Source organism: Heterodontus francisci, chromosome 19 (assembly GCF_036365525.1).
Source record: "Heterodontus francisci isolate sHetFra1 chromosome 19, sHetFra1.hap1, whole genome shotgun sequence".
Lineage (NCBI taxonomy): Eukaryota > Metazoa > Chordata > Chondrichthyes > Heterodontiformes > Heterodontidae > Heterodontus > Heterodontus francisci.
The window spans coordinates 15707958-15725223 of record NC_090389.1 but is presented as its reverse complement, the minus strand read 5'-3'; the positions used below and the strand labels follow the sequence as shown (position 1 = coordinate 15725223).

Below are 17266 nucleotides of genomic sequence, written 5' to 3'. Positions count from 1 at the left end.
GGGGGCCTTTATTCCCCAGGCCCCTTTTATATACATTTTAAATAAATAACTTCATTGAAAACAGATAAAACAAAAGGGCGGCACAGTGGCGCAGTGGTTAGCACCGCAGCCTCACAGCTCCAGCGACCCGGGTTCAATTCTGGGAACTGCCTGTGTGGAGTTTGCAAGTTCTCCCTGTGTCTGCGTGGGTTTTCTCTGGGTGCTCCGGTTTCCTCCCACAAGCCAAAAGACTTGCAGGTTGGTAGGTAAATTGGCCATTATAAATTGCCCCTAGTATAGGTAGGTGGTAGGGAAATATAGGGACAGGTGGGGATGTGGTAGGAATATTGGGATTAGTGTAGGATTAGTATAAATGGGTCGTTGATGGTCGGCACAGACTCGGTGGGCCGAAGGGCCTGTTTCAGTGCTGTATCTCTAAACTAAACTAAAACTCAAATTAAAATGCCATTCTTGGCATCAACGATGCACTCCAGCTCCTGTGGTGCCCACCGGTCGCAAAAGGCCTCAAGGATACCACATGCTCCTTCTCCAGGGACACCCGGGCATGAACGTAACCGCGGAAGAGGGCAGGCAATCGGGGTGGATGGACCTCCCGACGGTCTGCAGCCTGGACCTGTGAATTGCCACCTTGCCACCTCCACCAGGAGCAGACCGACAAGGAAATCCTCCTCCCGGCCCACCCTACTCCGCACCAGGTGCCCAAAGATCAGGAGCATGGAGCTGAGGAGCAACCAAAACTTGAGAAGCAGCCCCTATAAATTCTCCAAGAGGGGCTGCAACCTCGCACACTCCAAATATACATGGAACACGGACTTGTCAAGACTGCAGAAATTACAGGCGGCCTGGGAGTCCGTGAACCTACTTAAAAGTCGATTGCACGGGACTGCCCTGTGCAGCACCCTCCACCCCAGGTCCCCAATGTCAAGGGGGAGGACTCCCACGTAGAGAGACCTCCACCGGGGATTCCCCTCGTTGTTAGATGGCAACACTGACCACCACGGCGTTTCCGGGCAACAGACGAGGGCGAGGAAGTGGAGAGTGTGCAGGAGCAATCCATACAGGAAACCCCTCTGCGCTGTGTGTAATGGCCCAGAGGGCATTTACAAGAGGTGGCTCAGGTTGTGCGGGACTAGCTCCAGAGAAGGGTTTCGGGGCCTGGGTCTGCTGAGCAGTTCCGGCTGAGCTGGGGTTAGCTCAGCCGGGAGCGCTCTGCACTCCGGACGCCCCTCATCACCCACAGTGAAATGTGTCCTGGGGGCTCTGGCTACTACTCCGCTTGTCGGTCCATCCTCGGAGCTGGCCGCCCGGACAGCCGAGGCGCGCTCCTCCGCTGGCGGGGGAGTGCCCTGACTGGAGGCAACCATGTTCCAGACTCTGAATAGATCCTGGTAAAAGGCAGGCAACTCCCTCAGAGGCGTGGCTAATGTTCCCTGCTGGGAGCTGCATGTCGTCTTGAAGGCAGTGCTCCTAGCAGAACAAATACATTGCCAGTGCACACGATCTGGGAGGACGCTCAACGTATAGGTATCTCTGCAGGGTCCAAAGGCGGAGAGTCGCAGCCTGGGTGCGAACGCACACCAGCGAATGGCCGCCCTTCTTAATCAGGAGACTCTGGACTGCTGCAGAGATGTAGTGTTTCCTCTTGCCCCAGAAGAAATCGACGAGCTTCTTCTGGATCTTTGGGCGGGGCCAAAGTGACCAACTGGTACCACAGCATCGAGGCTGCCAGTTGGTTTAAGACCACCGCTTGGCCCCTGTAGGAAAGCACTCAGAGCAGTCATCTCCAGCGCCCCAGCTGAGTGGTGACTTTCGCCTGCAACTCCTGCCAGTTTGTAGGCCAGGCTTCATTGCGGGGCTTTGGTGGACTCCCAGATAGAGGAGGTGCGTGCTCTATACAAAAGATGTCAACTCCGGCAGGGAGTCCACCTGCCACTGACCCACCAGGAGTCTGGAACATTTCTCCCAATTGATCCTCGCGGCAGAAAAGGTCTGCTGGCACTCGCGTATCATCTGCAAGTCAACGGGATCTGTGACCATGAGGAGCACGTCATCGGCATAAGCCGAGAGGACTGCCTGCATGCCTAGCCCGCGCAGAGCCAAACATATCAACCTGCTGCTAAGTAGGCACAGGAATGGCTCCACGCAGATGGTATATAATTGGCTGTACATGGGGCATCCCTGATGCACTTCTCTCCCAAAGCGAAGGGGTGCCGTCAAGGACTTTAACCAGGCACTCAGCGGGAGTTTGCACGCACGCAGAGTCCCGAAAAGATATTCGTGATCAACCCTGTCGGTCACCTTTTCCTGATTGAGGGAGAGAAAGGCGGCCAACAGACAGGAAAGGTGGATCAGGTTCCTGACCAGATGGATATTGTCCTGGATGGACCAGCCCGGGATCGTGGAGGACTGGTCGGGGTAGATCATTTTGGGCCAGCACGCAGCCCAGGTGGGTAGACATAGCCCTGGCAAAGATCTTATAATCCGTGCTGAGGAGGGAGACCGGATGCCAGTTCTTAAGCAGGCGGAGATCGCCCCTCTTCAGCAACAGGACGACGACTGCCGTGCGCCATGAGAGGGGCATCTCCCCGGTTGCCAGGCTTTCTCCCAGGACCCGCGCGTAATCGCCCTCCCCCCCCCCCCCCCCCCCCCCCCCAGAACGCTCCGAGGAACTCCATGGTCAGCCCGTCCAACCCCGGGGATTTGCTCCTTGAGAGCTGGCGGTGGGCGCTGTTCAGCTCCGCCGACATGAGCGGAGCCTTGAATCCTTCGGCGTCCTCCGGGCTGACCTTCGGCAGGTCCTCCCACAAAATTCTGCGCGTGTCCTCACTGGATGGATCCGGAGAGAAAAGCGTGCCTTAGTAGGTATGAACCAAAAGGCCCTTTCCCTCCAGATCCGTTGTCAGCCAGCAGCTGAATGAGCTGCTTACAGACCCCCTGCCATTTTTCCAGCGAGTAGAACAAGGGTGAGGCGTGGTCCAAATCTTCCTGGATCTGTATCCACGACCTCACGTATGCGTCTTGGGGCCCTACGAGCTACAGGTCCCTCAGCGTGCCCTCCTCTTTGTACTCCTGCCACATGGCTGGGTCCGCGATGGCATGACTGAGGCGGGACTCCTATTCGAGCACCTCCCTCTCTAGGCACCCGATCTCTCGGTCGACCCCTTTGCATGCTCCTGACTGAAGACGCGGATGTGAGTCTTGCCCACATCCCACCGTAGCCTCGAGGAGGGGAAGGCCTCCCCCTCCCCGCTTTCTTCTCCAGTCAGCCCAGAATCGATAGAACGAGTCCTGGAATTGCTCGTCCTCCAGCAGCTGTTTTTTAAAGTGCCAGTCTGCGGACCCTGCCCGCGTGTGGAGCAGAGTGAACTCCGCCCACACCAGGTGATGGTGTGAGTGTGGCATCAGTCGCATGGAGGCCGCCAAGATGCAGGAGACATACGCCTGCAAAATGTAGAGGCGCTGGAATTGGGATGGAGATTCCGCCAGATGTCCACCAAGTCGAGGGAGCTGATCAGTTTCCTCAACGCTTGGCTGCACTGCGAACTGGAGCGATCCCTCACCTCGAGCGTACAGTTAAATTCTCCGCCCCCGCCCCCAGGATGGTGCACTCGCTGCGATCGAAAGAGTTCAAGAGAGCGGACACAAGAAACGCACTAGCAATGCGCCAGGCCTGGGCGAGTACGCGCTCACAAAGTGGAGTGGCACGCAACTCAGGCAAACGGTGAGCTGGAGCAAGTGGCCCGGCACCAGCTGCTTGACCCCCAAGATCTCCGGCTGAAAAGTTAGGGCCAACAAGATAGCTACCCCACTAGAAATAGGACTCTTGTAGAGCCCACCCGGCCACTCCAAGAGCTGGGTGGCTTTGTCTGCCGGAATGGTGTGGGTTTCCTGCAGAAAGCTCACCGCATACCTCCCTTCCCTCCCTTAGAGATTGTGAAATTTGCGGCGAGACAATCTGCCGCCGTTGGTGTTGAGGCTGGCTATGGTAATCATGTCAAAAGTACTCTGAAACCCGTCACCAACACCTTACTGTGAGGAGGGAGCAGAAGTGCACCTCACCTTCCATTCCCCCAGCAACCCTTGCTTTAATGCTTTAAATCTGCGCGCCTCAACCAGTTACATGCCCACGCCCAACCCCCCCCCCCTTCTTGAGGGCAATATGGATAGACTGGATGATCAGTGCCAGGCTCAACCACTGGCCAAGGGCCAGCTGAACTTTATTGCGGCAACCCCTGCATGCTGCGAGGAAATCCCGGAGTTCCACAGTGGGGACGAGGAGAGACTCGGTGGGAGGCATGAGGGAATCCACTGCCTCACTGGCGATGGAATCAAGACCATCCTACATGCTCCACACTGAGTTCCCATCCTCCTCCGGGTCGTCATCACCAGCGGCCGACACACCCAGCACACTGTGGGGCGGACGTCCCGGCTGTGCCAACTGGTCCCGCCACCGTCACGATCCCACCTCCAGGATCAATGGCGGAGGTGTCCTCTCTGGGTTCTTCAACGCTGCTGGAGCCTATGGACATCAGCAGTTCAGGAACCACCGACCCCCCACCTCCGTCCCCAGGCCAGTGAGTGGCCCAGGGGAGATGCAGTTGTTGCAGGTGTCAGGGGACTAGGGGGAGGTGCAGCAGCACCACCCTGGGTCGCCAACATGGAGTTGGCGGCCCAAATGTTGGGGCAGCTCTACAAACATGCCGCACCCCCTTACAGGCATGGCACCATGCTCTGTCCAAGGTCCAGAAGGCACGATAGGCTGCCCCAAGAACTCCACATTAAATTTGGCCTTCCATAACCACCTCCCGTGCCAGCTGCTTAAGGAGCTGGCGGCGGAAGGAGTATACATGTCAGAGGCTGTTTTCCTAGACAGCGAGCAGGACTGGGGTGAGCTGTGTCTTTATCTTCCCCCAGATGGTGCAGGTGGGGGAGGAGGACCTCACCAGGACTAAAGGGCGGGACATTTGACAAGGTGACCCACTGTGCAGTGGCCTCCAGGGGGTCCACTGGTTGAAAGGTCCTGCCCACAGTGAGCTGCTTGCTCAGGGCCAGGGACACTGCCAGCTCGGTCTTCAGGAAAAACGCAGCCTTCCCGTACATGTTAGAGGCAGCAACAATGGCCGAGGGGCTGACGACCTCAGCCATTGTTTTTAACGCATGCCTTTGTTGGGGTGTAGCTCTTGACCCCACACTTTGATGTTAACAGCATAAATGGTGACGAGGCAACAGGTGCAGCTGCAGCAGCATGTGTGCAAGAAGGCTACACCGCCAGTGAAGGGAGGCTTGCCATGGGGTCGAAGAGCCATGCCCACCCTTAAGAAACAAAGTAAATAGCAGTTTTTTTTTAACTTTAAGCAATATGATGGGGTGGGTGGGAGTAGAGGAGATAGGGGTGGAAAGGAAAAGGAGAGGATAGGTGGCTGAGTGGTGGAAGGGAGAGAAAGGCTGCGAGGATGTTCCTGTTGAATAGGTGGTTGGAGCACCTTACTGGAAATAGTACAAAGTCCAGTCTTCCAGTCCAGAGGGTGTGGGGAGGGAGTTCTTTGCCTGGGTCGGCTGGAACCGCCAGGTTCTTTCCGCTTTCTGCTGTTTTATTTATTTTATTTTTATTCAGAGATACAGCACTGAAACAGGCCCTTCGGCCCACCGAGTCTGTGCCGACCATCAACCACCCATTTATACTAATCCTACACTAATCCCATATTCCTACCACGTCCTCACCTGTCTCTATATTCCCCTACCACCTACCTATACTAGGGGCAATTTATAATGGCCAATTTACCTATCAACCTGCAAATCTTTGGCTGTGGGAGGAAACCGGAGCACCCGGAGGAAACCCACGCAGTCACAGGGAGAACTTGCAAACTCCACACAGGCAGTACCCAGAATTGAACCCGGGTCGCTGGAGCTGTGAGGCTGCGTTGCTAACCACTACACCACTGTGCCGTCCTGTTATAAAGTCATTCTTCACCCGGGTGGCTCCAGCCGACCCAAACCACGCAGTTGGGGTGGGGAGGGAGCTCCCTTTGTGCAGGATGGAGAAAAACACAAGAGCAAACACAGCAGCTCCTTATAGAATCTTTGAGCCCCACCCCTGGATCTTTCGATGTCTCCTCCCTCCCCCAACAGTCCCAAGCAAAAACAGTTCCCCGGTGCTCCAACAGCCGCCTCTCCAAAATAACTCGCAGATCCTTTTATTCCAATGGATAGAATCAGTTCCACACTTGTATGTTGTAAATGTTTCAGTTCTCAGCTCTCTCCACTCTCCTCCAGTTATTGCTGTCACTAGCCTGCAACAAATGCAGCTGCTACCCCTGACTGCAGACAGGAAATGCTGCAAATGCACTATCCACTCAGAGCTGTACCTGCCCTGGGAGTGTTTGATGGGACAATGTAGAGGGAGCTTTACTCTGTATCTAACCTGTGCAGTACCTAATGATTATCTGTGCATGTGAAAAGTGTTTTGTAAATGTAACTTAGTGTCAGTGTTGACAGTGGATGACTGAGATGGAGTGTTCCAATCTCCAGCACCTTGATGGGCACAAAAGCTACTCATGATTTTCAGTTTTTAATGTAAAGGTTACAGGAAGGGAGCCAATAACTGGCTAGTTGGCCAGTCCTGGAGTGCTCAGTTTTCTTTACTAACCCATGTTTGTTTTTCCCCAACAGTTAATAGGCTGCATCATCGGGAGGCAGGGCAGTAAAATTAACGAAATCCGGCAGATGTCAGGTGCTCAAATCAAGATCGACAATCAGGTCGACGGTTCGACCGAGCGACTCGTGACAATCACGGGGGGTCCCCTGAACATCAACTTGGCCCAGTACCTCATAAATGCATGGTAAGGAAATCTGGTGGCCTATCCCAGCATAGTACTGGATGAGGCTCAGCACTGTAGCAGGTAGAGGGACTGGCCTTCCACTGGCTGTGAGCACAGGATTGGTGCTGGGTTACAGTGAGCTGTTTAAGGAGTGAAGGGAACAGTGCAGAACCAAGCCAACTAGCTTGGCTAAGCACCCAATTAGAGAGAATCTAACCATCTCCTCTTGGCATTCAACAGCATTACCATCGCTGAATCCCCCACCATCAACATCCTGGGGGTTACCACTGACCAGAAACTTAACTGGACCAGCCACACAAATACTGTGGCTAAAAGAACAGTTCAGAGGCTGGGAATTCTGTGGCAATTGACTCACTACCAAACACCCCAATAACTGTCCATCTACAAGGCACAAGTCAGGAGTTTGATGGAATACTCACCACTTGCCTGGATGAGTGCAGTTCCAACAACACTCAAGAAGCTCAACACCATCCAGGACAAAGCAGCCCCTTGATTGGCACCCCATTCACCACTTTAAGCGTGCATTCCTTTCACCACTGGAGCACAGTGGCAGCAGTGTGTACCATCTACAAGATGCACTGCAGCAACCTGCCAAGGCTCCTTCAACAGCACCTTCCAAACCCGCGACCTCTACCACTTAGAAGTTCAAGGACAGCAGACGCATGGGAACACCACCACCTGCAAGTTCCCCTCCAAGTCACAGACCATCCTGACTTGGAAATATATCGCCGTTCCTGCACTGTCGCTGGGTCAAAATCCTGGAACTCCCTCCTTAACAACACTGTGGGTGTACCTACACCAGATGTACTGCAGTACTTCAAGAAGGCAGCACACCACCACCTTCTCAAGGGCAATTAGGAATGGGTAATAAATGCTGGCCTTGACGGTAACGTTGATGTCCCATGAAAAGGAATTTTTTTTTTTCAAATTCAGGTGTGGCGCAGGTCAGAGTATTGCATTTTTCAATAAAAGCAAAATACTGCGGATGCTGGAAATCTGAAATAAAAACAAGAAATGCTGGAACCGCTCAGCAGGTCTGGCAGCATCTGTGGAAAGAGAAGCAGAGTTAACGTTTCAGGTCAGTGACCCTTCATCGGAACTGACAAATATTAGAAAAGTCACAGGTTATAAGCAAGTGAGATGGGGGTTGGGCAAGAGATAACAAAGGAGGTCTAGATTGGACCAGGCCACATAGCTGACCAAAAGGTCACGGAGCAAAGGCAAACAATATGTTAATGGTGTGTTGAAAGACAAAGCATTAGTACAGATTAGGTGTTAATACACTAAATATTGAACAGCAAGTGCAAATTAAAAAAAATACAGTGGGTAAGCAAACTGAACAAACTAAGATGAAATGAAATAAATGCAAAAAAAAAAGATTGTAAAAAAGAATGTCGTATGGCGTACCGACCTCTACCTTGCAGAACGCCAACTCACGGACACTTCTTCCTACCTCCCTCTGGACCATGACCCCACCACCGAACGTCAAGCCACCGTCCAAAGAACTGTCACTGACCTCATCTCCTCTGGAGATCTTTCCTCTACAGCTTCCAACCTCATAGTCCCACAACCCCAGACAGCCCGCTTCTACCTCCTTCCCAAAATCCACAAACGGGACTGTCCCGGCAGACCCATTGTGTCAGTCTGCTCCTGCCCCACTGAACTTATTTCTTCCTATCTTGACTCTATCTTTTCTCCGCTGGTCCAGTCTCTTCCCACCTACATCCGTGACTCTTCTGACGCCCTACGTCATTTTGACAATTTCCAGTTTCCTGGTCCCAACTCCCACCTCTTCACTATGGACGTCCAATTGCTCCACACCTCCATCCCCCACCAGGATGGTTTGAGGGCTCTCCGCTTCTTCCTGGAACAGAGGGCCAACCAGTCCCCATCCACCACCACCCTCCTCCGCCTGGCTGAACTTGTTCTCACATTGAGCAATTTCTCCTTCAACTCCACGCACTTCCTTCAAGTAAAATGTGTCGCTATGGGTACCCGCATGGGTCCTAGTTATGCCTGTCTTTTTGTGGGATATGTCGAGCATTCTTTGTTCCAGTCCTACTCGGGCCTCCTCCCCCAACTCTTTTTCCGGTACATTGATGACTGTATCGCTGCCGTTTCCTGCTCCCGCCCCGAACTGGAAAACTTTATCAACTTTGCTTCCAATTTCCACTTTTCTCTCACCTTTACATGGTCCATCTCTGACACTTCTCTTCCCTTCCTCGACTTCTCTGTCTCCATCTCTGGGGATAGGCTGTCTACTAATATCCATTATAAGCCCACCGACTCCCACAGCTACCTCGACTACACTTCTTCACACCCTACCTTCCATTCTCCCAGTTTCTCCGTCTCCGACGCATCTGCTCTGATGATGCTACCTTCCATGACGGTGCTTCTGATATGACCTCCTTTTTCCTCAACCGAGGATTTCCCCCCACTGTGGTTGACAGGACCCTCAACCATGTCCGGCCCATTCCCCGCACCTCTACCCTCACCCCTTCCCCTCCCTCCCAGAACCATGACAGGGTTCCCCTTGTCCTCACTTTTCACCCCATCAGCCTCCATATCCAAAGGATCATCCTCCGCCATTTCCGCCACCTCCAGCATGATGCCACTACCAGTCGCATCTTTCCCTCCCTTCCCCTGTCAGCATTCCAAAGGTATCGTTCCCTCCATGACACCCTGGTCCGCTCCTCCATTACCCCCACCACCTCGTCCCCGTCCCATGGCACCTTCCCCTGCAATCGCAGGAGGTGTAATACCTGCCCATTTACCTCCCCTCTCCTCACTATCCCAGACCCCAAACACTCCTTTCAGGTGAAGCAGTGATTTACTTGTACTTCTTTCAATGTAGTATACTGTATTCGCTGCTCACAGTGTGGTCTCCTCTACATTGGGGAGACCAAGCGCAGACTGGGTGACCGCTTTGCGGAACATCTCCGCTCAGTCCGCGAGCAGGACCCTGAGCTTCCGGTTGCTTGCCATTTCAACACTCCCCTCTCCCCCCCCCCCCCCCCCCCCTGCTCTCATGCTCACATCTCTGTCCTGGGATTGCTGCAGTGTTCCAGTGAACATCAACGCAAGCTCGAGGAACAGCATCTCATCTACCGATTAGGCACACTACAGCCTGCCGGACTGAACATTGAGTTCAATAATTTCAGAGCATGACAGCCCCCCATTTTGCTTTCATTTTTAGTTATTCTTTTTTTACATTTTTTACAATCTTTTTTTTGCATTTATTTCATTTCATCTTAGTTTGTTCAGTTTGCTTGCCCACTGTTTTTTTTCAGGTTTGCACTTGCTGCTGTTCAATATTCAGTGTATTAACACCTAATCTGTACTAATGCTTTGTCTTTCAACACACCATTAACATATTGTTTGCCTTTGCTCCGTGACCTTTTGGTCAGCTATGTGGCCTGGTCCAATCTAGACCTCCTTTGTTATCTCTTGCCCCACCCCCACCTCACTTGCTTATAACCTGTGACTTTTCTAATATTTGTCAGTTCCGATGAAGGGTCACTGACCTGAAACGTTAACTCTGCTTCTCTTTCCACAGATGCTGCCAGACCTGCTGAGTGGTTCCAGCATTTCTTGTTTTTATTGCATTTTTCAATGTGTTCTGTGCTTTCTTGTATTCTGAGGTCAAGCAGGACCTGCAGACACAGACATCCTGTTGCCAGGGCACTATCAATGCCATTCTCTCAACTATCAGGAGGTACAGGAAAGAGAGATGATATTGGGTCACCCTTCAATGTTTTTTTTCTCTTTCTCAATTGAAAGCACTGTCATCTCGTGGTGGTCAGGGCTAGGATGAGTGTATGTCCTGTCACTCCTTGCTCTGATGTTCAGGATGCATCACTGCAACATCTCTGCTCCTTGGTTGGTTTCTTATTTTCTTCCCTCTTTCCCCCTTGCTGGGGTACAGTTCCGCAGGCACTGCCCACCCGCTAGTAACTTATCTAAATGGCCATTCTTTATGCACAAGCTAAACAGCAATAGCCAAAAGAGCTATTTTACCATGGGGTGGAGTGAGGCTTGGCTCAGCCCTGCCTTCCCTTACTGAAGTGTTCACACATACAGTATCCAGCAGTGGGTGGGAGTTGTGTGACAAGAGAGTGAGCAGGAGCGGGAACCTTGGCTGAACTTCTACATCCGCCCCCAAATTAGTGCTGGAGTAACTTCCCACTGCCATTGTGTCTGAAATCAGCTAGTTCAGCTCAGATCAGAGACTGAATCTGAGACTTTCCTGGTCAGTGTGGCTCAGGTCCACCTACTAACTGAAGTACTGGTGAAGGCATTGATGTTCATGGCAAGTTTACAGGTACTGAACATTCAGGGTCTCCCAGCTCTTGGTCCCCATTGTTTTCACCTGTTCACCAAACAGTCACCACACTTGATAAGTAGAGCATTTTGTTAATATTGCTAAGATTAACCGGTCATTGTCGCTGCAACTGTTTGGTTGTCCTGTCTTGTTTGCATCTCCTCTCCCTAGACCACACACCACTGTCTTGGCCAAGATGTTAGTTGGGCACCATGACCATGTTGAAAGTCATGGGACATTAGGGCACAATTCACCTGAGACAAGGTCAAGGCCCTAAGCTCAGTGTAAGAATAACTGCTGGTGTGAGCATCATTCCTTTCAGCCACTGGCACAGTGTGCAGAGTACTGCCTGCCTGCCAGCACACACCAGCACCTAACCAGCCCTCAGCATGACACCTGTCATTTGGAGTTTATCGTTGAAAAGCCCAGGTAAGGGTCCATACCACAGGATGCCAGCAAGGTTGAAAACTGATAGATCAAAGACAAATTAAATCAATAAGTTTGGCCTTCAAAGGGCCTGGAGATTGCAAAGCCTGAGGGAGATGAGTTCCACAGTTGTAAAGTCATGGGAAAGAATGAGTTAAGAGTACATCAGTCTTTATTTCAAGAATGTGGAGAGTATTCAGAAGAGCAGTAAGCAAAGAAGGAGGGATAAAGAAGAGCAGAATAGTTAGGAGACAAGGATCTTTGATTTTGTCTTACCCTCCAAACCAGTAAATCCCACCAGTGTACGGTTGGTCTAGGAGACAATCTGTTCATAAGTTCAGCAGTTGTCTAAGTATATCTGCATGTACTATACTCTGGGGCAAGCGATGGGATTTGCTCATTGGAACCGGTTTCCCCGGTGAGCAGGTTCCTGAGCAGAGTTTTGACCTTCCAGTGGTCGTACACAGAATCCCATTCTGTGTACTCTTCATAATGCATGGATTTTAGCTGGTTGAAGGGTGTTGTTCTGGGAAGGTTCCCATGCACGTATTTAGTGCCATGTGTGCGTGTGTGTTAGTTAATTCAATGTGGAAGTATTGAACCTGAAGAATAATGTATTCTAACATTTGTTTTACTATCCTCCTTCACCACCCCTCCTTAACTCAAATCTTCAATTCCTCTCACCTAATATAACCCTGACCTCTCTCCACCTCTCTCTCTTTACAGTTTAGAGATGGCTAAAACCACCTCCCAGAATGCTTCCATCACGACCCCAGTTGACCTCAACATGACCTTCTCTCAGCCTACCAACCCTGCCTCTTCCCCACTGGCATCGATGAGCTCCACCCTCCCATCCTCTCTGCTGAATGCTCCCTATGCCATTCCCATCTCCAGCCTCCTTGGCATGAAAAGCGTTCCCTTCCTGGCACTGTCTGCGGCCACCTCGGGGCCTTCTGGGAGCCTATCAGCTTATACAGCCAAAATCTCCTCATCCAATGGGGTTAAGAAGTCTGAGCGACAGAAGTTCTCACCGTATTGAAAGGATGGTGCAGCTGCCCAGACCCTGTGTAGAACTAGTGAGGTAACGAGTGACGGGAAGGAGTCATTGGGAGTTTCATTCAGATTTATGAATTTTGTTGTTTAGAGGTCTGTTCTCGTACAAGTCTGTACCTGCAGATTGACCCACCCCCTCTCCTTAAAGTGGCTGAATACCCTTTACCTGATTCCCTCAGCAGTCAAAAAAAAATTCTAGAAACTGGCACAATTTTCAGTTTAAATTTCCCATTGGTTAACAGTGTTTGAGACGGTGGCTCCCCACTACTGGTTCAGTCGGTGAGTGTGTCATCCATTGTCTAACTGAGCCACATGGGCCAAGAAGTCCTCTAGTGTGATCTCAAGTTGGGTGGCAATTGGCCTCAATGCCCCAGGGCTAAAGGGTGGGAGGGTAGGGGGAAATTCAACCTTGGTTCCCACTCCTGATTGGTGTCAGTGACCCCTGCTGAAAAGAGAGGCCAGTGAGTATCAGCAGGCTGATCTACCATGATGGGCAAGGCCATGCCTGGTCTACCACCCCATATGGTCGATTAGCCTGCTGATACTTGCTGTCCGTATGGATATTAGGTGCAGGAGCAGGTTCTCTGGGGCTTTCAGCTCCTGTGGAACTCTATCCCAGCATGAGTCACTGCCTTTGAGAAAGAAAGGGCAAAAAGTGGAAAATGAAAGTTGATTTTTCGTTTAAAAGATAATTCGGAAGCAGGGAAGGATTTGTTTTTGCTGATGCCAGCTCGCTGTGCATTCTGGGAATCAGGGAAGCCACATTGGAAGTCATTGGGCATTAGGGGGCTTGGCACATTCCGTTAATCTAACTACTTCCTATGTGCTGTACTTCTCCAGATTAATCAAATGTTTAAGGATTTTAGTTATTATACCTGATAACGTCAGGGAATATTTCAACATCGAATAATTATAATGAAAAAAACCTGTTTAATGTTTTTTTTTTGTTTCCCCTCCAATAAGAATTTACAAGGGTCAAATGACCACACCAGGCTAATGTAGCATGGTAAGGGTACCTGCAGTGGACACGTCTGTTCCAATCTCAAGTCACTAATCATTTAGATTTTGAGTGTTTGTCCAATGCCAGCCCCCTTGCAATTGATATCTGGCTTTAAAGACCAGGCTGAAAATCAAACACTGTTAGCAAACTATGCAAAAATTAAACATGTATTTTCGTTTTTAAAAAAAATTCAAATCTACTGAAATTTTGAACGACTGATTTGACTTCTGCCGTCATGGAGGCTTATTATTTTTTTTAAGAAGTTGTTTGCTCGTGTTGGAACTGGAAACATTTGCTCATTTGTTTAAAAAGAGAATTCCTTTTTCCAGAAGTTCTGTTGTGGCTCCCATTTTCCCAATCTGGACAGAGCAAAGCAGGACTGGTCTGAAGAAAGGAACAGACTTTTTTTTTTCTCACGAGCTACAGCTGTAACTGGAATGCAGCACATCTCTCTCTTTTTTTCCCCCCCCCTCCCCCACACACACACACACACACACTCACTCTCCTGCACTGGACATTCCACCCCCTTATACATAGCTTTTTGACATAAGGCCGTTTAATAAATGCTAGGTTCACCAAGCAGGGGAAAAAGTTAAATGTTTTTTTTCTTTGGTTTTGGTTTTAGAACTTGATCCCAGACCAATGGGATGCAAGTGTGCTCTTTGTGAAGGACTGTAAGTGAGATTAGTTTGGGCACTTATAGCCCAGCTTCTACTGGGTGTTAATACACCATTAAACTGTGCCTGATTCAGTACGAATTGGCAATTGCTCTCGCAGGCTACAAGATGGCTGGCGGATAACATGTCACACTGGTGGTGTAAGGAACATAATGGTGTGGCGGTGTATAATGGGGCAGTGTAGAGGGAGCTTTACTCTGTATCTAACCCGTGCTGTACCTGCTCTGGGAGTGTTTGATGTTGACAGATATCCCTCACCTTGAGTGGCAGAAAATTCTCCGCAGCCCAAGAATAAATTCAAGTAAAATGTAGGTCCCAGGGAACATTGATCTTTGATACCTTTGTAATTTGTTCTCTGATATCAATTTATAGCGCAACAGAAGGAAAAACGTCCTCTTTGGCGGGGGACGGCAGGCCTCAGGGGAAAACATTGGGCAAAGCCTGCGTCTCCTGTTTGTAAGGGTGAGGACCGTGGTCTATGTGACAACATTCGCATCTCAAAACACATCGTTCACATCGCCGAGATGGTGTTTAGTTGCTTGCACGTGATGAGGCCGGGAGAGGTGCCAGCTTGCTGGGCCCCTCAACTGAGGAAAGCTTTGTGTAAAGGTACAGGCAGAGTCTCTGTGTGAATGCACAGGGTTCTGGGCTAATGGCCATGTCTAATATTACAGACCCAGTTCTTTGTTCCCTTTTCCCACCTCTGCCCTCATCCTCTTGTGTTGGTGGTGTTCAAATTCACTCTCCATTTTCCTTTGCAGTTGTTTCTTTTATATTTCCTGTTATGTTTCGTTAAATAAAAGTTTTTTATGCGACACAAATTCCTTTTATAAAATATTAAAAGTTTTTTGGCACATTACAAGAGTTCTGTGTGACCTTTTTTGTCTAATTTTTGAGGTTCCTTTAAGATGAAATGGGAGGAAAAATTCACCCAGTTTGTGGGATATTGCTGAGCAATACATAACAAGCTGGGGTGTGGGGAGGGGATGAGTGGGTTTAGGGTGATGAAGAAGTGTTGGAATGCTGCCCACACCGTGAACCAGTTCAAGCGAGGTTTGGATAGAGTAGTGCGGGTGGATATCGGCCCAGAGCTCCTGCTTTTGATAACTGATGCAGTGATTCCTGCTGAAAAGCACTTGTAGGTGGAGAGAGGATGGGGCTCAGCTGAGATTCCTTTCATGGTAGAATGCCCATGGCAGCAGTGTGTAACGTGCAAGATGCACTGCAGCAACTCTCCAAGGCTCCTTCGACAGCATCTTCTAAACCTGTGACCTCTGCCACCTCGGGCAGGGGCAGCAGACGTATGGGAACAACACCACCTGCACGTTTCCATCCAAACCGCACCATCATTGGGAACTACATCATTGTTCCTTTGCTGTTGCTTGGTCAAAAGCCTGGTCCTCCCCTCCTAACAGTTCTGTGGGTGTTCTTCTCAAGGCAATAAATGCCAGCCTTACCATCAATGCCCACATTCCATAAGCGAATAAAAAAAAACGCCAGAACCAATACATGAAGAATGGCCAATTAAAGTATGACCCCAGCACGATTTTAAAAAGGCACAGTGGAAGAGAGGGTGTAACCAGGTTTCAGTAGGAGTAAAGCTGCTGGTGTTGGAAAGGACGAGTTGTGCAGCATCTCTGGTTTAAAGGCATTGGATCTGGCCTGTGATAAATATTTTCAGCTGCTGTGGAAACTAGTTTCTGCCCAAATAAACATCAGATGCAAGATTCTGACTGGCAGGAAATGAGGCAAAAAGTTAATTTGTGCTCTGCACACAATGTTCTATAGAACTTGGATACAGAATCTAATATCAACTGGGAAACTGATGTGAAAGAGAGAGAGACTGATTGGTTTGGGGCTGGTCAATTCAAGCTTTCTAAATATATTCTAAGTTTGGCAGAAAAAAGACTTTGGAAAAAGGCTGTGATTAGATGGTAAAGATCAAGTCCCCTATTGATGCTTCTGGCACTGGCTCTTCTAACAGTGCCAGTTAGTCCCAAGACTACTGAAGCAAAAATGGTTCTGGGGGGCTCTGAAATTCCATGGGGGGTTTACTCCTAATCTGTTGTATTTTCAGTGGGAGTTGGGCAGAATCCCCAGTGAAAATCGCTGAAAACTTGGAGAAGCCCCCTCTCCCTCCTCCCCTCCCCCACCCCCCTCAATTTCAGGTAGATGCAGGAAGGATGTTCCCACTGGTGGGGGAGTCCAGAACCAGGGTCATAGTCTAAGGATATGGGGTAAACCTTTCAGCGCTGAAATGAGAAATTTCTTCATCCAGAGAGTGGTGAGTCTGTGGAATTCGCTACCACAGAAAGCAGTTGAGGCCAAAACATTGTTTTCAAGAAGGAGTTAGATATAGCTCTTGGGTCTAAAGGGATCAAAAGGTATGGGGCGAACTGAGTGATGATCATAATGAACGGTGGAGCAGGATCGAAGGGCTGAATGGCCTACTCTGGCTCCTATTTTCTATGTTTCAGGGCTTTACGTTCATGCATCTTAATCAGGCTGTTCAGGCCCATTTTTAAACCAACCCAACAAGCTTGCTGGGACAAAGGGAATCAGTCTGGATAAGTGATGGATAAAATGACTAACAATCAACCTGTCCTCCCTGCTTCTCCTGGAGCTACTGACTGGTCTTCAGTGAAGTTCCGCTGGTAGTGGTTGCCGTCTGATACCTTGTCCAACTTGTCACTCTCCAAATGAGAGCCTTTTTGATCTACAAAGGAGTAAAGGGGGGGGGGGGGGCGGTGCAGGGGAGTTGCAAGCAGGAAAGGAGTTCAAGCCACAATCAGATCAGCATAATCTGATTGGTGGAGCAGACTCAAGGGGCCAATTGGCCTAGACCTGCTCCTATTCCTTATGTTCTTATGGCACATTCTGCTACTCAACCATGGAGGGTCCTCACTTGACATCCCTCTGCACACAATGGTGTAGGACTGCTGGCTGACTT

The 17266-nt window shown here is 50.1% G+C and overlaps 1 protein-coding gene across 4 annotated transcripts in view; it reads left to right on the top strand.

The window, feature by feature from the left end:
• Nucleotides 1-15178, top strand: part of pcbp4 (poly(rC) binding protein 4) — a 65871-nt gene extending 50693 nt beyond the window's left edge. For 2 of the 4 annotated variants that reach the window (XM_068051393.1, XM_068051390.1), the window contains 2 exons: nucleotides 6670-6839; nucleotides 12313-15178. In XM_068051393.1, the coding sequence (XP_067907494.1) occupies nucleotides 6670-6839; nucleotides 12313-12625 (483 nt within the window). In that variant the 3' untranslated portion in view covers nucleotides 12626-15178. The remainder of the gene's footprint in view (nucleotides 1-6669; nucleotides 6840-12312) is intronic. The other 2 variants (XM_068051392.1, XM_068051394.1) reach the window with 2 other exon arrangements.
• Nucleotides 15179-17266: the final 2088 nt, after the last annotated feature.